The 24,328-nt window shown below is 36.9% G+C and overlaps 1 protein-coding gene across 1 annotated transcript in view; it reads right to left on the bottom strand.

The window, feature by feature from the left end:
• The window catches only part of CNTN1 (contactin 1), a 223,267-nt gene that overhangs the window by 38,377 nt on the left and 160,562 nt on the right, over positions 1–24,328 (bottom strand). Inside the window, exons 5-14 of the mRNA XM_071552378.1 lie at positions 22,354–22,526; positions 20,306–20,401; positions 19,109–19,315; positions 17,755–17,851; positions 17,418–17,599; positions 16,151–16,275; positions 14,083–14,200; positions 12,339–12,489; positions 11,749–11,876; positions 9,040–9,215 (exon numbers count right to left, since the gene is read on the bottom strand). Of these exons, the coding sequence (XP_071408479.1) occupies positions 9,040–9,215; positions 11,749–11,876; positions 12,339–12,489; positions 14,083–14,200; positions 16,151–16,275; positions 17,418–17,599; positions 17,755–17,851; positions 19,109–19,315; positions 20,306–20,401; positions 22,354–22,526 (1,453 nt within the window). The remainder of the gene's footprint in view (positions 1–9,039; positions 9,216–11,748; positions 11,877–12,338; positions 12,490–14,082; positions 14,201–16,150; positions 16,276–17,417; positions 17,600–17,754; positions 17,852–19,108; positions 19,316–20,305; positions 20,402–22,353; positions 22,527–24,328) is intronic.

The raw sequence follows: 24,328 nt of genomic DNA on the forward strand, positions 1-24,328 counted from the left end.
GATTTATAGCACAGCTGTTGAAAATGTCCTGTGCTTCCTGAGAAGTTGCTACTCTTTACTGGACATGAAAATCCAGACATCTTAGTAAATGTTTTTTTTACAAGTCAACTTCTCCCTTTTACTTTTTGAAACCCATATCTGAACATTACACTGAGTCAAGGATTTGTTCATAAACCACAGTTAGATGACTTTTCTGCACCACTGCTTGCTTTTTTTAACCACGTTGGCATGGTAATGTCATGGAGTCCTTCTAAAAGAGTGGGATGCTGTTTGGCTCTTACTTTACAAGCCTAAAGCAGTATGAGAGTTTTTATTGCAGAGAGGCTACAATCACAGCGCAAATGAAGGTGCACCAAGACCTGCCCTGCACCCTCCCTCCCTCAGCCCTTGTTGGTGATGCCCCTTCCTGGCTCTACGAGCTCTTCTCTCAGCTCAGCTCTTGCTGCTCCTTGTCAAACAGCAGGCCCCCAGGGAGGCAATTTATGGTTCAACAAGGCTCATACATTCATTATCACAGACCCTAATCCCTCCTCAACACTGCACCAGTGGCAGATTGTTGGGAAATACACAGCCGTGTTTTCAGTTGGCTATATGGTCCACTGTCTCCTGCTACCTGTGGCTGTACAGAGAGGCAAACCAAATAAAGTATTTTTGTCCTGTGATGATTCTGTGAACCCACTGAGAAACCAGACGTGTACCAATAAAACAAGGGATAAAACAGACACCACTGTGTACACCACAGCTATTCTTAATGAAAAACATATTTTATGTGAAGGCATTTACATAAATGTCTAACAATAACACACTTAAAATGTTTTGCTTATCTATCCTGCATTTTATTCCAGAAAAAGATTACTAGGCTAAATCACCAGTTATACATGTGTTAGTCTTAAAGGTATTTCAGAAAAAACCCAAGTGTTCTCTCCAAAATACACTTAATTGCTTTCATGGAAGTAAAAATGCTGCAACAAACCACAGATGTATTTATAACATGCTTTATCAAAAGGGGCAGTATTCAAATTTCCTAATTCACTTCAAATTGTTCAAATACAATTGAAAAACCAAAATCAAAACCTGAGATAACTCACTGCAATCCACAAACCCTCATATGCAGGAACAAAAGGAAGTCAGATGCAAAATGGTATGTAAAAAAAGAAGCTGCTAAATATTTAGGTGTTCTGGGGAGCAACAAAAACTTTCAGTACAATCTCGAATATTATGGGCTGTGTCCCTGCATGTAAACATTAAGAAGAAATGAAATAAAACTATGCCATCTAGTTTATGTTTCCTAATTGAAAAGGATGGGGGGGGGGAAGTAAGATTTAAAACTTTTCCAAATGTTCTGAAACTAGAATGAGAGTTTAGAGTCTATATTTGTGGGAGATTAAAATATCCAGATAAACCCACTCTTTTCTTTTCCAAACTCCTGTGAGGATTTTGGTTGCCAGCTTCAATTTCTGCTGACATAAAATTTCAGCACAAACTGAAATCTATTAACACCATTTTTTTTTGGTCCAACATAAGCACTCACACTTTAAAAAATTACTGTAGTAAATTGATAAAAGGAGAATCAAGCACACATGAAAAAAGGTGCTTAATCCTGGCTAGTGATACCTCAGCTGATGGACTCATAGGGTCAGCAAGAAATGCAAGTTACACTGTACTTTCTCTCTTTTGGAGTGGACGTGAGTGCTGTTACCAATGATCATTGAACAATCCAATATTCTTGATATATTTCAGAGCATTTCTCTTTCAGTTATTATTAAACTGTGTCCATGTGTATATAAATATTTTCACTTTTCACTCACGGCTAATAAGACACAGCTTTTAATTTAACTTGCCAAAGTGCATGCAGTATACAGAGTTCAGCTAAGTCTGCGATAGCAGCATTTCTGTGCTGGTGGCCCCCAGTTTATTCAAGTGAACTCCAGAGAGACTGCTATTGAGGATAGCATCCTTTGAAAATCTGGGGGAGAACTGCGTAAGCCAGAACTGTCTGCCTGCCTGACTAACCACAGGTAAGCCCTACAGTGGTCTAGGTCATGCTGTCAATGGCTTTCAGGAACAAAAATCAGTGGGAGTGTCAGTAGTTCTGAGGGAACAGAGAGGGCAGCTACTTGCTTCTCTGCCCTCCAAAAAATTACATCAAAGAAGTTGCAAAAGATTAAATGTCTTGAGTTTTCAGTTCCTAGGTTTTGTTTGGTTGTTTTTTCCCAATTCTGTTCTTATTGGTTTTGATTTTAATGAAAAATACAAACAGTTCCTTATTTCACTGCTGTGCATAAATCTTTAGTTCATTAACACTAAATGTCATCCTAGAAAGAACCACACCCCTTTTGATTCCCTGATCATTGCTTGCACTTTGATCTGCAAACAAACGTAAGCAAAGGTTGGGCAAAGCAACAAGGTTTATAAGAACTGCATAAACAGAATTCTTATGATCATATTATTACTTCAATAACACATTACTGCAAATTCTTAATAGGCTTAGTACTCCTTAATTCCTTAGTTAGCACTTCAATTAAAATACTTTATTGTATTTATTAATGGTAACAGTGCCCATATACTTGCCCTAACAATAATTTCCCTTAAGGGAACTTGGTCTTAAAATCTAAATGAAAAACAGATGGGAAAATGTAACATAATTTAAAAATCAGGATAAAAAAAATAAAGCATAGATATGGTACAAAACCCCATAGATATGGTATCGCATCTTGTTGGTTCAGAAGCTCTCTTGGAGCAAGGTTTTATGCATTTGGTAATGAAGTTTTCTGTACTTCAGAAGAAGCCTAAGTTCTTAGTGGTAAAAAGAGCTTACAAAGCAAGTAAAGAACATGGACATCAGCGAATTCTGTCCACAAATTAGATACGAATGTACTGTATGTTTTCATTCAAAAACCTCAGCATGGCTATGTGTAAAAATGCCTTCCTTAACTCAGAAAAGACTGAATCACATACTGGAAATAGTGATAGCAGTACACAGGGATGTTTCGAGAGCATCTGTGGTTCACCACTCAGTATTTAAGAAGTTTCAAGCAAAGAATTCCATCATATAAGCCCTATATTTATGATTTAATAGGGATGTCTAAAATAGCACTGTGTGACCTATTTCTGATGTTCAGTCTTCTGACTGTCACCTTTGCCAGTGCCTCCTAGTACTTAAAGCCATCAGAACGTGCCCCTGTGAGATCAAAAAATAATTTACAGGAATCCAGTATTTTGTTTGAAAGCAGTATCCACTCCTGCTAGGCCCTCAGAGACAATGAAGAAACTTAGGTTAATATAAGACTAACAAGCCCTTTGTAATAAATAAAGCTAACATGGCACAAATAGAACAATCTGGTAAGCAGAGACAGTGTGTTTTTTTTCCCATTCAGTTTCTAAAGTTAGATATATGAGTTGCAGTAAAATGGCAGGAGAATTGATAAGAAATAATCTGGAAGAGATGGGATTCTGGGTAATGAGACCAGTTTTTCCAAAGCGAGTATTAATTGTAAGATTTTTTCCATTACTTTTACCTAAAATTATTAACGCTAAAGGAGTTCATGTGAATTGGTTTGATCCTGCTTTTAAAGGATCTGCTACATGGTTGCTACACACAGAACAGATAATCCAACAGCTACTGAGGAATGTTAACGTTAATGCAACTATATCTGTTTTCCTGATATTGAGATCAGAGATAACATGGGGACACCACCAGTGGCAGCTCTATTGTCTTAATTCTATTCACTGGAGAGTTTTCCTTGTTTTGTTTTATAAGCCATGGCTGACATGAAAGTTACAGATAAAGAAACAACTCAGCTGGATAATGATGACAGTCTTTCACACTGAAAAATATCTTCCTTCAGTGTACTATATTTGTATGTAAAGGAAGTACAGTGCTAATTCTACCCTTGAAATGTGGACTGGGAAGTATATCCAAGAAGTATTATTCTACTCCATTCACTGTACCATGGAGAATGCTTGAGGGCACTGTGCTTTGTACCAACATCTCTGTGGTGATACCCCTTGTTATTTCATTTCCAATAGCAGAAAAAGCCTAGGTACTTGATCACATATGCTCTTGGCTCACAATTTTATGGCTCATGACAAAAATTCACAATCTACTGCAAATTACATTTCTCTGAGCATTGCTCACACCTGGCTTTCTCAGCTCCTGCTACCTGACTAGGGATGGTGTACAGATTTGGGTAGCTTGCTTAGTCTCACAAGCACAGAAAAGTTACAGTCTACTGCTTTTGCAAACTATTTTTTTAATTCTAGCACAGAGTTTGGCAGATTTTCATCCTTAAACCAACCACAACTATTTGTGCTGGGAATAGCACTGTGGATTAATAATAGGTTTCCTCAAAGGCTTCTGTCAGAGAGAACTGCTTCTTGGCTTCATCCTCAGCACTATGTCTTCTGCTTTCCTTCCCCTCCTTGCTCTTAACCACTGACTCCACCCATCTCATTCCATGCTTACTACGTTACCGTTAGGCCCTAATCTCTAAATATTACCCCAAACCTAGCCAAAATATTTGACTTTCAGTTCAGTCATGTCTAAAGCATTTCCCTAATACATCAGGGCACTGATAGCAATGTGTTAAGACAGCGCCTTCAGAGAGTTCTGGGACTTGTTTTAAGAAAAAAAACACCGTAGGTGGTTGATTTTTTTTTGGCCATGTTTCATTAATAATCACCTGCCACCTCCATATAATCGACAACTGTACTAAATGAGCTCACTACAATTCTGGTTCTATCCCAGTCCATAAATAAATAACCTTTTCTACCTTGTCAGTGTGTTACTGAACTTCACCATTTTGACTAACCTAATGTCTATGACGAGGTGACCCGTTTAGTGGATGAGGGAAAGGCTGTGGATATTGTCTACCTGGACTTTGGTAAATATTTTGACACTGTTTCCCACAGCATTCTTGTGGAGAAAATGGCTGCTCATGGCTTGGATGGATGCACTATTCCATGATGGATTGCTGGGCCCAGAGAGGCGTGGGGAATGGTGCTACATGCAGTTGGTGACCTGCCTCAAGGCTCACTATTTGGGTCAGTCCTGTTTAATGTCTTTATCAATGAACGGGACAAGGCAGCGAGTGCACTCTCAGTCAATTCACAGATGACACCAAGCTGGGTGGCAGTGTTGATCTGATGAAGGGTAGGAAGGCTCTGCAGACAGGTCAGGACAGGCTGGATCTGTGGGCAGAAGCCAATTGTATGTGTTTGTCTCTTCTCACAAGTACCAAGGGAAAATTGTCTTCAGTAGTGGAACAGGTTGCCCTGGGAAGCGGTTGAGTAACCAACCCTGGAGGTAACTGAAAGATGTGCATGTGTGGCACTTAGGGACACGGTTTTGTGGTGGCTTTGGCAGTGCTGGGTTAATGGATGGACTCAATGGTCTAAATGGTCTTTTTCACCCTAAATGATTCTGTCTAAACATTTTACTCCTTCTGTTAATTTTCTGATCTATAGCTGGAGCTAGACTCCACACTCTGCAATGAGGATAACCAGGGAAAGGAGCGAAGAAAAATTAAAATTAAAATCCTTGTGTATTTTCCGCTGTAGAAAACTAGAATAGTTTGGGTTGGAAGAGAGGTTTATACAATAAAACTAAGTGTCCCTTATTGAAGCAGGAGTATGCAGTAGAACTTTGTCTACCAGTCAAGGAACTGCAAACAGTAATAACTTACCAAAAAACTTACAAAAATCCATCCTACTCTAATGTGATTTTTTTATAGTTCAATTTGCTCTTTGAGATTTACAAAACCATCAGTTTTGGAGTTTTGGCAAACACTGTCTCCAATCTAGGATTCATCTCACTTATTTTAGAAATGGGTAGTGTGGATTTTGGTGTCTGAACCACCCACCTTTAACAGTTAAACAAAGAAACAGGTCCTCCCATGTGTGTTTTAAAGTAACTGTCTGGCCACGTATATCCAGAATATGCAGGTACTTACATGAGTTTCATTAGCGTTTCATTATGTGTATATGACAACAATATTAGCATTATTTTGAGAACTGAAATACTGCTGCTCTATCAACTTTCAGCATGTTCATCTCCACAGTCACATAAATTAATTGTGGTATTATCAGGAAGACAGGACTCTTTATCAACAGGAAATTATAGCACAGAGCACATGCTTCACATATCCAGTGATTTTAATACTCTTTTTGTTTTGTGTTTGAGGGGCATGGGGCTGCACTGTTTCCAGCCCAGCAGTTCCTGCTGCTGCCATCAAGTCACAACAGCTCACTCTTTCCATCTGAGAAAGCCTGAACAAACCTGCCACCCAGTGACTGCAGCTCAGAACTGCCAGAGATGGAAGCGGGCAGAAGAAAATCCCTTTGCTTCCACAGGAAGGAGAAAACCCCTTACTGCAAGAAGACAATAAAAAATGAATGAAACAGAAATATAGAAAGTTCATTCCTCTGATTTATATCCTATATCAACCTTCGTATTGAATTTTCTGAATTTGTTAAAAATTCTGCATTTATTATTACTTCAGTGCTGAATCACCTAATAATTACAATGCAGACTTCAAATGCAATCCTACTGTCCCTGAGAAAGACTAAGCTGCCTGTAGAAGAGGAATGAAGTTATCTGCACATGCTTTACATTTGAAAGCCCAGAAGTAAGGCCTAGGAATGCAAAACAAGAAGCTGTCCTTCCTAAAATAATTTAGTATTGATCAAATGCAAAAGGGAACACAAGAAACCAAGAAATATCCTTCAGGAAGATGAAATTATGCACTGAAAAGTAAATTAACTGAGGTTTGGATCTAGTCTAAACTTTAACTGTCTAAATGAATTAAGAGTTAGCTGCTCTTCAGCTATTTCTGAATCCTATGCAGTATCCATCCCTATAATCTATTGGAAGAGGAAATATTCCAGCACAAGTTCAACATCCACATGAAGTAAAACACCTCTTTCTCACTCTGCAGACCACAGAAGTCTGTAGAGACCAAGCTAGTCTAGCAAAGTTAGGCTAATTTGGTTTTGAAATCAAGCATTTCCGTAAAGTGTCTAAAATACTGTGGAGTTAATCAGAATTTGGGATGAGGAGTCCAGAACCACTGGCTATCTGGAAGATTAAAGAGGGGGCTGGAAACTATATATGACCAGTCTTCTAAGAGAATTACACAATTTCTGAAAACTTATTTGGTTCCATATCTGTTCACTTGAAGTGCTTTGCTAGACAGTCCTCTAAAATCAGGATAAAATTTCAGAATTAATTACCTCTAAAAGAAAAAAAATCGAATTTCTTCTATTTTCATTATTTGACCAAAAGTAAATGTCAGTGATACAAAATTTTCTGTTCAACACATGACCCACAGATGGAGAAAGTTCAGGTTCCTTTCTCTTGCATTACAAACTCTTCTGATAAAAGTGTTTTTACTTTCCACATCAAAATCACTGATTCATCAACACTTTCAGCCTGATTTTCTGTTTTATGGAACATGCTTTCTTTGTAGACTTCTGTCAGGCAGCTAAAAGCAATCAACTAAATAAATTCTGACACAAACAGACTGGTTTTATTTGCTATTTTACAAGGAATAAATTTATTGGGGCTTTACTCTTCAAGTTCTTATTTTGACTGACAGGCAGACTCATTCCAATCTTTATCTAAGAGAGATGAATGCCATTAGCAGGTGATTCAAGCTTTTTCATGGTATTCCTATATACTGATTACTACCAAAGTCTAAATATAAATCTATCAAAAGTGTGGCTTAATAGCCACATGAAGGAAATGTTTTGAAAGATGCCAGTGTTGTGGTGAAGATGTAATTTTTTTTTTAATTCCTGAGGGAACACAAAATACACTGCAAACTGCTTACTACCCTGCCACTGAATCTGGATGTGCACTTTCAGGAGATTTACTGTAGAAAGGGTTTATGTCTTTGGGTTTAAATGTTTTTCAGCTGATTTTAGCATACTTCCACTAGCTTGTTGAACAAGGACTTGCACTCTTACAGAAAGAGAGCAGCGTGACTTCTTAGGGATGTTTTGCAACTCAGTAAATGAGCAGGTTGAGGCAACTCTTACTATTTGAAGGGCTGGTTTGTCCAAATCAGAATAAATAAAATAGTTATGTTTGAAACATCTTTTCACATGAAGATAAACAGATATTGAAAGAGAATCTCTTGATCCAAGCAAAATCAGGTAATATTGCCAGCCCAGGAGAAGGACTGCAGGAGGCGCTGTTACATGGTACATCATTTTGAACACGGAGCTGAAACTATAAACATGGTCCCTTGGTGTTCCCAAGACAGTAAAGGTACCACTAGCAACCTTTTCATATCCACAGTTCCTCTTGGAAGCACAAAAGAAATAAAGGTATAAAAATTTGAGGATTTTTGTATAATTTAAACCAAGAACAGAGTATTTACACACATAGGCAACCACTCTGAGGTTGCTGAATAGCAGGTATGTCAGCATGTGAACAGATATAACAATAAAGGAATTCTAATAGAGATATTAATTTTGAATAAACCTGATAGAAGACTAAAAATATAACCATACATGCAAATACAAAAGAACTATGATTCCTCTTTCTATGTGCCAAAATCAGTGTCTTTGTATTAACTTGTTTAGTCTTTACACAAACCCTTCTTGCTCAGTGTTTACAGACTGTTTGATTCCTACCCACCATCTGGCCCAGCCTTTTGCCAAATTCCAGAAACGTTGATGAGGAAAACATGGGTAAGTAGAAGTGAATGCATATGCACACCTTTTTTTGAGAGAATCTGCACCCTGTTTATGACCAGGCTACCTATCTACCAGCTATTTTCACTAATAATTAGAGTGGAATTTAATTGAGGTATCAAAATATTTACATCAATTTAGATACTCGATTCCAGGTATTTACCTGCAAGTGTCTATGTGTCTGTAAGGTATCTAAATTGTAATTCTATTTTATGTTCTTGGCCTAGTGCATCTTTCTGGACCTGAACCAACACAACAGAAGAAGTAAACCAGAAAAGAGAGTTATTCACAACAAAGTAAACTAGGCTTTCCCATATGAAATAAGGATCTATAGTATCTTACCATAAAATTCCTTTCATAATGTTCGTGCTCTTTCTCAAAATCTATTACAAAGCCATTTAGAGACCAAATAAATGTCAGGTCTAATGTGGGATCATGGGATGCAATGCATTGCATGGTAGCATTCTCTCCAACGGTGACATCAACATTCAACGGAGCTAAAGTAATCCTTGTAGCCTCTGTGAAGTTAATGGCAAACATGGAAAATTCCAATAAATAAATGTTTATTCAAGTGTAAGCTCAGCTCCATAACTGTTTGACTGTACATTAAACCACTCCCTCAAACTGGAGTTAACAGGTTATTCATACAGCTACATTTCAAAGAACCAAAGTAAAGAGAACAAAGAAAACCTTTTATGACTAAAATGCCTAGACTTATATTTAGCTGTTTCAGTCTCTGAATGACATTACTATTAAAAAATATTTTTATTCATTGGCTATACCTCAGGTAGAAACAAGAAACATTATGAATCTTATAGGACTTGTGCTGCATTTCTTGTTTCAATTATAGTATTTTTTATGTTTTAAAACCTGTCTCTTTAATGAATGGAAAGTTCTTCTCAGCTTGAGTCAGATTTTCATTAGGGCATTGCTGAGACTGAGATCTTAATTTATGTAGTGAGGAACAATACAATGGATGCATAAAAAACTGTGCAAATAGCTACATGTGGAAAGAAAGGGAAAACAACACAAGGAAAAGAAGAGAGCTGTATATTCCCCAGGAATGGCCCTTATCATTACAGAAATAAAAGAGAAGGCAGAGATCTCATGACACTTGCTAGAGGTCTTGATAATTGCATCAAACTCACATGGCAAATTAGCAACTGTTCTGGATTGGTGAGACCCATTCCTTTTGTTATAATTATTATCATAGAACAAAAAGCCACAGAGTATCTTCCTTATACCATTATTTATAATATCTGTCCCATCAATATGAGAGTGGGAGTAGGGTATGAAAACCTGGAAGACAGCATCCATAAGATAAAGCTATTGCTACTAGTTAAAACCTAGGTTCAAGCATGCTCCAAGGAGCACATTGCATTCCACCATACACAGAATAAGAAAATATTCCTGGAAAACTGAATATTTTGTCAATCTGCCTCAGAAGGAAACCTTTCCCAAGATCCTACTCTAGTAATCTAAAACCTGCCTAATACTGAGATTCTGAGGATGGCACAACTACTGGCTTTTGCAGTATGGAGCATCCCATAATGCGTTGGAGCAACCAGTTAACATTTGATCTCCGAAGTCTTAGCTACAGACACATGCTTAGGATACTTGCTTCATTCCAGTGTGGTGGTGCTTGCATGCTCAGCATTTGGTCCTACCATCAGTGATTTTCTAAATGTATATATAAATATTCTACCAGTCTAAAACACTGCTGAAAGAGTGGCCCAGTGGCAGGAAATGAACAACATCTGGGAAAAAACATCAGACTTTGCAACACCTGTCAGCTTCAGAATTAAGTCTTTAATTTCCTGTAGTCAGGAATCATGTCTGAGAAGTTTTACGGGCCGCACAATGTGCTTGGTACTGCCACTTTTAAAGCATTCTTTGTCAATATTCATCATTGTCCACTTTGTCCACAATGTGAAAATAGTTTTGAAACATGTCATCTGACCCTTCTCTTTTTGCTGTGGTGTCTTACTCTCTTGGCATTCATTTTTAGATGAATCAGAGCACAATTTTTCAAAATTAAAAATTTCTTTATACTAGTTCATAAGGTTTAGAAACATACAGTTCAAGTGCTTCTCTGTGTGAATATAATTTGCAAATGTTCTTCCTGATTTTAGAAGGTATGATATAACTATTAAGGGGCTGGATATATTTATTTACATAAACTTTCAAAATTATTATATGCCTGAGGGTAATGTTAGGACATATGAAACAGCAGGAGATGACAAAAAGTAACTGCAAACATCAAAATAAAGTTCTACAATTCATTTGTTATGCATCGTCCAGAAAATTGTTTTCATATGCTCTGATGCTAGAGATTAATTCTTACATTAGTGCATCACTGTTGTGGCACGGAACTGTCACATACAGCATAATTTCTGGAATAGAGATTAAAAATGTATTTGATGAATGACTCTCCAACAACCAGTGGTACTTGACAGACACAGCTGTTACAGAATATTGTCTTTCCTGTCTGTAGTCTACAGTTATTTAATTATTTGACATCAGAATTAAAATACACAATTAAGGATATCAGTACTCAACCAATAAACATTAATACTCATAAAGGAAGAGAATTAGGTAGTGCAATCATATGGTTATATGTCCTTATCTCACAAATTTCATGCATATTGCTTTAACAGCAATTCGCTCTCAAACTTGCTCACAAAACAAAACAAGACAAGACAAAAAATAAAAAAGGAAGGTCACTAGGAGCCCCCTTTCTCTGAATCCTGGTCCCAGAATCCCATTCTAGCACGAGTGCTAAGCTACAAACTGAAGGAATACATTAAAATACGTAAATTTAAAGTACCTCTTATAAAAAAAAAACAACATGAAGATAGAGATACAGTGTTAGAATTGGTGCAAACACACCATCTCTCTACTGAGCAACATGCTTTAAAAGCATCAATTCATTGTTAACGAGCAATTAAATTAGAAAGAAAAAAAAAAGAACAGCTTGCAAAAGTAGTGCAACACTGGATTTTGAATTAAGAGAATCTAGCCAAAACAAATTAACACAATTCAGAGGCTTACCTGTCATTTCTAGAACACCAGTGCTATTAGCTTTTCCGCGGTTATTTTCTGCAAAACAGGTGTAGCGACCTTCATCCAGCTTTGTGACATTGATAATTTCCAGACTCCCATCGTCCCAGATACGTATGCTATGTCAAGTGCAAAAAAAACATCAGGAGCAATCAGGTTTAATATTAGAAAGCAATGCTGCTTCTGGAACTGTAGTACAAGCTACAAACATCTTTTGAAAGCTCACATCTAACTCCTGAATTTATAAACACTTGTATAGCTAGAAATATTTAGAGACTGTGGCATGATCAGATGTCTCACATTGTTGGAGCAAGAGAATGTACTTCTATGCACTTGGACTCACTTTAGATATTTTTCTTAAGAGTTTTATGATATAATTCAATTCTTAAATGTAACCAGCACCCAACTTGTTAAAGTTGGATACCCTGCTAGCTATTGAGATCTACACTGTTAGCAACATTTCAGCATATTATTTTCCTGCCCCTGAAGTCTGCAAAAGCAAGAACAAAACTACAGGATAGATAGAAACATAAGGCAACATTTTTAAGGCTTGGAGTTTTCACTGAACAGTCAATACTAACCGGCTCCCATTTACAAGTAATTCTGTTCCTTTGCTCCAGGAGAATTTTGGCTTAGGAGCAGCTTTAGGCTTGCATTCAATGATTACACGCCCCCCTTTAGCTGCTAGGATTTTCTTCTTCATAGGGTTCAGTTCAAAAGTAGGTGGTGAAGCTGAAAGCAAAAATTAACACAAGTATTGCTCTTAGTGATTTTACTGAAAATTTTCTTGCAACATTCAATAAATGACAGAACTACTGAATTTTTTACAAATGTCCATTATTTAGACCAGTGAGAAAAACATTAATGATACACAGATACACTACGAAGTAGATGGGGATCTAAAAGAAACAGGAAAAATCATTATGTAGTTCTGTGCTGTGTTACACTAGAGGTTTCTTTCTCAAACTTCCATCTAAGTTTAATATAACAAGATCAAAGTCCACTGAAATCAATAGGAAGTTCCTCCCTTTCAAAAGACCTTTTGATCAGTCCTAATAAAATTCAGATTCCTGGAGATGAATTTCTGTAACAAGTTGTTCACTCAATCATACTTCCAAAGAATAGCTGGGTTTACTTTTCAGTGGGTTTTAACCCTCTCTAGCAACTTTAAGGTTCTGCCCTTCTTTATGTTTTTTTTGTTTGGCCAGCTGGCCTTATATGCACTCTCAGACGCACAGGAGTAATGAGACATAACAATAGTAAGCACCTCACTTATGTCTCTGAGGTCAGATCTTTGTTTACCAATTTTCTCTTTATTTGAAACCAAATAAAAGAAAAGAATCTTTTAATTATTTGCATCTGGGCATACTATCTTTAATCTTGCCAGCAAGTGTGTGCATAGCCTGAGGAAATAAGGCTGTTAGTTAATTACAGAAGTACAGAGCAAAGTTCTGGCAAACATTCACATTTTAGAAACAGTGAATTTTGAAAATTTGCATGTAAAAAGAGGTCATTTTGTGTAATCCGGGCTGGAAGTAAGCACATAGTAAAGGAAGAGTAGTGTAGGATGAATATTGTTGTGCAAAGGGTTGAGAAAACCAAGAGTAGTTTAGCTCTTGGGAAGGTCTGAAGGCAAGTGTGAGATGGAAAGAACCCAGGGTAAGTACTGCAGGGCAATCTAGAAAAACCCTGTCATACGGCCAGTGCAACTGCTCTAATGACATTGGTAAAAACGTCAGAATATGTTTTAAGGCTGATCACCCTGGATCTGAAAGTCAAAATTTCAATAGGGTGCTCCTTAGGAGGACACAATGGATTAATAACAAAATCCAGCCACCAAATGGCAGAGATCTATTGCACACAAACATTGCTATAATGGGATGCAGAAGGCAAAAGCAAAGGGAAAGAGGAAGAGCTTCAAAGGCCGAGTGCCTGACAATATGGTTTCTGATAAGGCAGATTTTGCCCCACAGAAGAGTAAGCACAGGTGAGCAAAAAAAGAAAATGCTCAACCAGTTTTGCAAGCTTGCAAGTATAGGCAGCAAGTCTACGTGCTTCATATAATTTCCGCACTATCAGTTTCTCTGAGGGATAAAATCAGTAGGCAAACATCAGAAATAAGACAGTAAACATGCCCCATAAGTTTGTTACTACTCCTGAAGTTAGCGCCAAACCTCAGCTAGAGAGCTCAAATAAACCCCACCTAGACTGAGGGAGGATTCTTAGCTTTACTGTCATAGAAATCTGTTACCAAGCAATACTTGCAAATATGACTACTATATTACTGAATCCTGAAATATTAAATAGAGAAATAATCCCACTGACCCACAATCTTCAGTTCAGCATTTGCATAAATAATTCCATGCTTGTTTTCTGCTATACACTGGTACATGCCGGCATCGTCAAAGGTTAGACTTTGCATTCTTAGTTCACCCTTCCGGAACTAAAATACAGAATCAATAAAACAGTAAGATATTAATATAGACTACATATGTTCAAGAATTCACACCCATTCACATTCTAACTTTTATTTTTCTTTTCTTTTTTTTCAGTGACATTGTGTTCACCTTCTTCAGGTTCAGTGTCATTCAATATTTTTCTGGAAAAGTCCTAGATGAGTGGCAGTACACAAATTTACTCTTCAGTCCCCTGATATCATACCAATGCAAACAGTACTGAGTCAGAAATAAGAAACAAGGAATTGAATTAATTTTATGTACATAAGCTTTGTTACACCATGATCACTATTTGGTATTTTCTATTGTACGTACATTGTTTCAGAACAGCAAAATGTCAAACCAAATCCAAACGAGGTAGGAGTTTTTCTGAATTATATATACTTTGTTTTAATATAAAAAATAAAAAAACAATAAATCAAAATAAGGTACTTAATTGATTTTTAAAAACTGTGTACAAAATTGCAAAGTGTGATGGGATATTTTGTAAATTAGGAATAGATGTCAATCCGCTTTTGAAAGATCATGTTAATAAACTCTGTTTTCTTGTGAAAATCAAACTGAAAAGCTTTAAGCCTTGTTTGTAAGTACATTGGAGTTCTGAAAAAGAACAGATTAAAGGAAAAATATTTCCTGACTGCTTTATATAAAAAAGGAATCTTTGTTTCGTGCTAATGAATTACCTAACTAAAAATTATCTGATTTAGAAACAAGCTATATTTTCAAGGCAATTAACAAATTTTTGCCATCTGGCATTTGGACATGATCTTAACGTTGTATTAGCACACAGCAAAATCTTTGGGTGTACTACTAGAGAATTATACACTGCTTTCTGCAATCCAGTATGCAGATTTTGCCAGTGAAATCCAAGTTCGGTGGGGACCATCAAGTAACTCGCTTGCTATATTATTTGTTTGCAATAACTACTGAAGCTAGGTTTTTCCAGGTTTAAGACATCTCCATATGGTGATATCCCTGTTCTCGCTCCAATCTCACACATTTTCCTCAAAATAGACTGTGAACAAGCTGCCTCATTGTCTTTTTTTTGTTTGCTTGCCAAGATCAGAGTCCCCACAGCTCAAGAGATGCAGCACTACACTGTGCTCTTTTATAATCTCTTTGGGTTTTAATGGCTTTTTATAAAGTATAAGCAATAGACTTTAAGTAAATTGTTGAAATGCCTGGACAAATTTTGGCCAGAGAAGTTGTGAATGTCCCAGCCCTGGAACTGTTCAAGGCTAGGCTGGATGGAGCTCTGAGCAACCTGGTTTAGTGAAAGGCGACCCTGCCCATGGCAGGGAGGTTGGAACTAGCTGATCTTCAAGGATGCTTTCTACCCAAACCACTGTGTGATTCTGTGATTCTATGACAGAAAATCTGTATCATGTAAACCAAATATCCAATATAACAGAATGAAATTATCAAACAATACTCCTTTAAAATGCACATCAATTAAACATTTGAAGCATTCTGTGTCTAGAAAAATGTGAATAATACAGGATATAGAAACACTATTGATAATTTAATAATCTTCTCATACCTCCACTGACTCCATTTTGTCTTTTAAAGACACACTCAATTTTAACTTGGTAAAAAGGATTAATTTTCAAACAAAGTTGATAGACATTTTTTTATCCAGGTAAGAGAAAAGAGCATTTACTTAAACAGCCCTGGGGAAAAAAGAGATATCCACCTCCCAAACATATGGTGAAAACCTAAGTACGTAATTCAAAGATGTATACTAAATAACCTGAAGATATAAGAGAAAATTGAGATAAAACTTTAAAAAATAGATTTTTATGCCTAATGCAAATGTAATCAGCAAATATTTGCATCATTATAATTAATTTTCTTTTAACCTTTTAAATAATGCATGATTCAAAAATCATTTCGATCAGCTGAGCAATCAATCTCATTATCTATACCAAAATACTTACCGAGGCACCATTCTTCAACCACCTAATTGTTGGAATAGGCTTGCCTGTAGCTACACAAGGCCAGTACAGGTCACTGCCTATATCCTTCTCTGTGTCATTGATATGTTCTACCCACTCGGGAGCAGCTGAGGAATAAAATACATAATGCATTGTTAATATAGAACATACATATTTAATGAGAATTATATTGTATTAATTCCACTGCTTTTTCCATAATACTTAAATAGGAAACACAAAGTAATAATGGTAACTCAGCAATATACAACAGAGAATGAACAAGTTTTTGTCTTACAATATAGACTCAAAGTAACTTAAAACTATTTTTATAAGAAGAAAATATGGAATTGACACAGTGGTTCCTGAATGACCAAAGACAGAAGATACTGCCACTTATACTGATCTGTAGATTATACAATGCGGAAATCACGCACCAACAGCATAAAAGTGATAGTTAAATGACATGAAATTGTGCAATTCCATGTATGTACGGGATCCAGAGAGGATATTTAATATTGAAAACAGTCCAGCATTTTGCTTTTGCTAAGCAAACAAACCTATTTATTAGCTTAACTTATTATAACAGTAACAACCGTCCCACACTAATTTTGAATTTATCTCACTGAAATTCTAGCACTTAACTGAGGATCTTAACTCAGAAGATCTTCAGTACTGTCAGTGAAAAGAGACAGAAATCTTCTGAAGATGATTCAGATTTTACATGTATCCTTTTCATGTCACAGTCAAGGAGTCCAGTTACTTAGGGCGACTCCACTTTGAGCAGTAAGATACAATTTTTTGGTTACCTAATTTAACAAATGCATAAAGGGAAGTGGCAGAGGGTAGAAGAATGAAGAACTGAGTATAGCTAATAAGAGAGAGAGCTAAGGCAGAAAACACAAACAAAATGAGAAAACAAGAAAGTGTAACAAACCTAATGGTCTCTTTTTCTTCCAGGAATTTCTTTTCACTTCAAGTACTCTAAATTGATTTAATTTCCACTATGCATAATTATATTAATAACACACAGAACTGTCAAGGTGTATATACCAGCTATTATAACCAGACAAATTGAGTATTCATTCAATTATCCCACAAATGTTCTGTCTGGCCTTTAATGCGTGAATTTTGATTTTGCTCTATTAACTTGAACAGCAGCGTGTGAGGATGATGGTATGAATCAATACTGACATCAAGTGTGAAAATGCATATATTTCCAACATAAGATAAAAGCAACATACATCATCAGGAATAAAATTGTTCCTCCTACCTTGTACATAAACTCTTGCTTGATGTTTATCTTTTCCTTTATAGTTTTCTGCTTCACATTCATAAAGTCCTTCATCTTCATATTGAATGTTGAAGATCTTAAGAACTGCACCAGACATGCTTATCTCAGCAGTGGCTGGCATGGGTTCAAGGTATTTACTCCATCTCAGTTCAGGAACCGGACTTGAAAAGGTACAGTAAAGTACAAATCAGCATGTTCAAGAACTGGCTGTTAAATTGCAGACTACAAAAAGAGCATTTGATCATCAAACATGTATTTTCATTCCCTGAAGTATGACAGCAAACAGTGCTCTACAATAACTTTAAAACACACTTACTTTCCAAGAGCAAAGCACTCCAGTGTCACATTTTGCCCCAGGAGAGCAAGCGTGTCCTTGAACTTCACCTTGATATCAGCAGGATATACTTTTGCTCCTAACATGAAAAAAAGATTCTCAGAAAAGGCACGGCAGAAAGTTATACAGCTACTAAAATTTCCACAGTTCAAGAAAACAGTTCTTAAAATTCCAGACAAAATTCTTCTTTACAGTGAATAAACAACCTGGCCATCCACAAAGTCTGACTAAGCAGTGAACTTTTACTAGTAAGGCATAATTGTTTTACTCAGCAACTAGTTATCTTTCTCTGGATGACAATGTCTAACATTTTTTACAGAATTTTTAATTCCACTTGAAGTGCAATGATATACCATGTTTGTGGGTAGACAAAAACCTGAGTCTCTATTTTCCACAGATTCTTTTACTGGATGGAATATTTAGAATTAATTTGAATTTAAACTCTATTTTATCTCAGTAAGGGTATGAAGGAGCTAGAGCACACAAATCTACATCTTAATGAGGCTACAAGGATGTAAATGTAATCAAATCTACCTCGTGGTTGTCCCTGTAAAACTCCTCTACCAGTTCTTCTAGATGAAGATTGCAGTGTGAATATTGGCCATGGAAAATTTGCATAAAGATCACTAATTTATAATTACTCAAATTCAGTCACAGTTCTACACTGCAATATGGGAAATTTAACAGATAAAAAGGTCACCGAAATACTGATTATCAGTTTATGAGATTTCAGTGACTGACAGTCTGAAGTGGCAAAAGTGAACTTGTTTAGTATTTGGAAAACACGCAGTTCTCACAAAAAAATGGTGGCGAAGAATCTAGTAACACGTGGTTTATGCATTAGGGAATTGACCATGATACACAAGCCCTTAGGCCACCATTGGAGAGGCAGGGGAAAAGGATTTTCCATTTTCATGGGGGATTGCCTGGGGAAAAAAGGTAATTCCTGAAGCAGTTCATCAGCTTTTACATAAAGTTTCTGCTTTACAGTCATACCCCTTTGAACCCACGTCAAGACTACAGGAGGTATTTAAGATTTTTGGATGAGTACAGGGGCTTATCAAATAAAAGAGATGAGAAGAGGGAAAGGGGTAAGAACTGTTCTCAGTGATTTAAAAGGAAATTTGTGAATGTATCAATGCAGATTTCCTTCACAGAGTTTTCACTGTAGATGGGAATGATTTGGACCTCAGCATCTGGAACACCAAGTAATGTTGCGTAGTAGCCATTATAACTTGTCACGTAATTCTCCTTACAGAGATGAAAGTAGTTATGAATTATCAAAATTATAATACAAACAGTTAAAGCACTGCATGTATTTCCAATAAATACTTACGATCGGATTGCGGAATAAGCGGAATAAATTTACTGAATACACTCTTTGTTATTGAAGGGCTGGAGACAAAACATGAATAATTGCCCTTATCTGATGCTTCTACATTTGCAATGTAGAGATTGCCGTTCGTCTGTGACACAAATCGCCGTTTGTCCAAAGCAATGAACACTGGGAACTCATTTAGAAGCCAGCGATAACTGAGATCATCTGTAGGAAAACATTTTCTAGTCAATATTAAAAACGAACACTCTCAGCTCTTCAAATCACGAATACTGTCTGCATATAAATCACTTCACTTTGATTTCTAGCTTAAAATCTTTTTTTTGAGAGGCAGCTACGTGAGAAAGATTTATACATGTCTCAGTAGCCAGCTCACCCCTGTCCACACTGAATACTGGGGTACTGCTGCCATGAGTGCAGCTTACTGGGGACCTGGCTACAGCATGCACAGCTCCCCTTGGAGACTACCATCCCACTGGAGTAGGATGGGAGGAGACAGGCAGCTGAGTCCTGATCTCACACAATTCAGAAGCTGGGAAGTCCTCACCAGTCTCCTGATTTAGGCAAATTAGAGTATTTTAACTAGCAATATGTCTCAGTTCTTGAAAACTAAAGCATTATCCCATTTTACAAGGACCAAGAGATGCTAACAGCTAAATTCAGCCCTCATGATGGAACTGCACATACTTCAGTTCATGGGCATAATCCCTGCAGAGCTCTTCAGTAGCTACTGATGAGAAAAAGGCACTTCCAGGGCATAAATCACTTCATCTCTGGCTCTCTGGGGGTGCCTACTGCTGTTTCATGATTTTAACAGGAGCCATAATCATAACAGCTGAGGTGACTTCATTAGGCACAATGAAGCTGGGCCCTGTCCAAGACCAGCAGAAAGTATGGGATGACACAGTGACAGAATGATATGTACTCCTGTCTTCTGATTGGTTGGCCAAGTCTCCTCTCCTTTATCCAGATTACCCTGAGTAATTTTATTTGTACTCAAAACCTATTTTCAAATTCAACCGTATTCTTTACATATGGTCAACAACAAGCATATATTCAAAATGGAAACCTAACCTAAATGTCTGATGCTCAAGCTGCATAAAAGTTACTGTTTAAGTAATTTTAAAGGAAACTTGCAGAATAAATATTTATTTGCCTTTTAAGACATTAATAATTAAGGACTTTCAGCTGAATTACCTGGGTAGTGGTAAGGGGGCTCACAAAGAAGCACTGCTCCAACACCTTCTCGCACTTTAACCTCATAACGTTCCTCAGGTGGAAAGGGATCCAGATCTAGTTTTAAAAAAGCAAGTGGAAGAGAATTGGGTTTTTCATTACAATATTATTATTATTATCATCATTATCATTATTATCGTTTCTTCCAGTCCTGTAGAGAGTAATACAGAAACACAACAGACAGATACTTGTGGACCCCTAATGCCAGTTTTTCTTATTTGCCATTATCAAATAAAAAATTTGTTACAACATTTTTGTCATCATAATTGAAAGTGCCAGGACAAAAAAAAAAGTGGTGCAGATTGCATCCCTAGGAGTATCCAGGTGAGCTACATTGGAAGAAGGAATCCCAGGAAGAGAAAGGAAAAGGATTTTAGGTTATTTTTCAAAAGGTTTCCCCAAAATGAAAGTTTTAATTCTTCACTGTAACTTAAAGTGGCTTCTCTAAAATAATCTGGCTGCTCTCTCTGACAACTCCAGGAGCCAAGGACTGGCAAGGAGTTAGCTCAGACACATCTTTAGTGCCAGAGGTTTGGGACAGAAGTGACTTACATCCCAGGTGAAACCTTAGATGATTCTCTTTAAATCAACTTCCATGGAGCAGGGAGACAGGACTATTGTAAAAGAATAAAGAAACAAGTCTCTTATCCCACAGACTGTGGGAGAACAGTAATGGTATCTGCAGAGATAAGACAACAGCTGTGTGAGTAACATCAGCTACATCAATAAGTGCACTATACCGCTTCTTTTCACTCTTGCCCAATCTGAAATTAAACCATAAACCCTTTGAAAAATAATATATATTTGGGTTCTGTTCAGTATAATTATTCAGTACACTACCAACATTCAGCTTATGTAGTCAGTGAGCTGGTAGGCAGAAAATATGCCTCAGATTGTTTTGATTCTACTTTTTTCATCTGTTACATGCATTTTTTTTTCTTGATACTACTGGTTATTCAGGACTGACACCACCGAAGCCTGCTTTAGGTATAAATAAATATCCTGTAAACCGGTTTTTAATGCTTTTTCCTCTACAAGGATGGAACAATCTGGCTTGCAAATTTTTTTCCTAGAAAATCCACTGGATAAATACAGACTGACTAGTTAGATCCATCAGCTCATTATAGCCTCTAAATTTCCCTAATACATGTGGTCCATAGTCTACTACTATCAGAAAACAGAACTTTTCACTTCATGTCTGATCTTATACAGCAAGGAGTGAATTCTGCCCACAGGAGCTGGTGAAAGACAAGAGGAGCATTAATCACTTAGTGTCAGGGCACCCAAGTATTTGTGAATGAACACCAGAAAGAGTGGATTCCTTTTTTTTTTTTTTTTGATTCCTTTTTTTGCCTTCTGCCAGGGAAAAAAGCAACTTAAGGCAAAGTAAAATAAAAATCCCAAACACCATCTTCTGTCAGTACAATTTTACATTACTCTTCATGTAGTACATCATTTTTTTACAATGCATTTTACAATGTGTTTGTTGATGGTGCAAGTCTGTATATATGCATGCATTCACAAGACTAGCTCGTGATTGTCAGAAGTTGATAGAAATAACCCTCAGCAGGGTCTTCACTGGAGCCCAGGGACCACTCTCTACTAGCAAATGCCATGCCTTCCAATTGTGTTGGCACTGCAGCAGCACCTCATCACCATGTGCCCTCACTCGTGTCTTTGTTCAGTGACTATTCCCCCTCAGGTTCTAGCGTGATTTTAAAAGAGTCTGGACATTATTCTCTGAAGATCTGGCTCCATGAGTCTCTTTAATTAATAATGTAACAGTAACTCACTGTATGAAGGATGTCATGTCAGCTGAATGCTAAAGAACATAAAATGCTTACAAAATTTATTTTGTGTTGATCTCTGAAGACTAAGACACATATGATATTGTTTTTACAGAGTAATATATCTATAGCACACATAAGCAGAAGACACTGCAGTGTAAAATATTGAGCATTTCAAGCTAACCACAATTTTTCTATGCTTTGACGTAAACATTGTCTTACATCCAAAATTCAGAGTGGCTTCACTGCTTCTGACAGTTCCAAAGATATTTGACACTACACAGACATATTTTCCAGTATCCCTCGATTTCTCTGGATTATTGATAACAAGTCTGCCTCCCACCATACTGTAGCGATCCTTTGTTAAATCAATATCCCAGTTGTTGAGTTTCCACCTATTAAAAAAGAAAAGCCAGATGTAAGATTTGTCCATAAAAAGCAACCTGGTAAGAAATATGATGTAAAAAATAACTCATAAATTCTGATAAACTACACAAGAAGTTATTAATGTACTTCTACATTTTTCTTCAGCAAAAGGCACAGATTTGAAGTTCTGCATTCTTGGAGATGTGATATAGGTTAAAACATGATTGCTGACCAAGCAGTAAGAGATGCTTGAGCTGGCTGTGAATCAGCATGAGAATTTTAAATACATTCTCAAATATTTATTTAAAGCCAAACTAGATAAAAATAAAATCCCTTTGCACCTTTAAAGTATGGGCTAATGAAATTTTGAAGAGATTTTTGTAAACCTGCTGCAGGAAATGAAGATGTTTTGCAAGACCTAACGTGTCAGCAAAGTCAGTGCAAAAACTGTGGCACACTTGATTCGAAACCTACTTACTACACTCAGGAAATTGTTGAACAGTCTTCCCTTAATAACTGTAAAACCCCACAGCCACTTAATAGAGTTACTGCAACTTTCACTTGAGGGACTTAGACAGAAACTCGTGGCCCTGATATGGCCCTAACCGGTTTCTACTGATTTTAATAAAGTTAAAATACACGGAGTTAGAACGAGTATTCATTATTTGGATTTATATTTATTACTGTGTCCACAAGGGGGAGCCCATAATCTTCTTGGAGAGACACTGCACAGTTCCTAAGCACAAACAGGAAAGTTGCAACTTAAATACACTTAAAAATCCCAAGATTATTTCAGTAGAAATATTTTTTTTTTTGTCTCAAGGCAAAGACAGGCATTAGTATGTTCCTGCATTATTGAAAATACACCGAAATCTACAGAATTCTAGTTTGGAAGTGGAACTTGGCGTTGTCATGGAAAGAAAAAAACAGTAAGAGTGGCATGAACAAAAAAGATAAAGTCTTAACGAAATAGCAGGATCTTTAAGGTGCAGTAAATAGAATTATGATCTTATTGAATTTTAAAGGTATCGCTTCACTCCTGTGAGACATGTCTGTGATACAAATAGTAAATCCTCTGTTCAGAAATACCTAGGAATAAGTGTCCTGAGGACAGCTTATGCTGCAATAAAAAACAGCAGGAAGGACTTACTTAGCTCTGAGGTAGGAGAATTTTGGCTCAATAACTCTTAGAGGGCACAGAAATGAAGATAACGTACTGAAGTATACTAAAAATAATGATATCAGGAAACAGGGAAAGTGGCCTTATTCTGTATTGCAACTATCTTCACATCAGCTAATTGGCAGATTTGTTCCTAGAATGAAAATCTCTGGAGATGTGATGTAATTCTTTGAGAATTACTTTACTAGTTCAGATTTTGCACAGCCCAAAAAGATAAAGAACACTAAAATTTATGTAGAGGCTGTAATCACTCTACAGATGGTATATTTGCAAATATGCAGACAGGAGATGGGGAAGTATGTCAGAAAGGTACCAAATGTAAGCATATTTGATCTTTCCACACTTCCAGTCCTTTCCAAGCACAGCAAGAGCAAGTAAGTGCAACAGCAAAATGCCATGTACCAGGGATCATACTCAAATGCTCTATTCACAGGTTGTTCTGTATAGGCAGACCACCTGTTAAGAGTATCTTTAGAAAAGGCAATGAAGACTAAGCTGTTTTGATGGAAGCATACCATAGCTGACCACTATAATGTAACAGATTTTTAAGAATAGGTGGCAGACTCAACTACTTTTTCTGTTCTAGAAACCAGTGTCTGGGAACACACATAAGTGATTGCTGGGGACTAGTCATGGGATAATTTACTGAAA

This window comes from Pithys albifrons, chromosome 3, assembly GCF_047495875.1.
Source record: "Pithys albifrons albifrons isolate INPA30051 chromosome 3, PitAlb_v1, whole genome shotgun sequence".
NCBI lineage: Eukaryota > Metazoa > Chordata > Aves > Passeriformes > Thamnophilidae > Pithys > Pithys albifrons.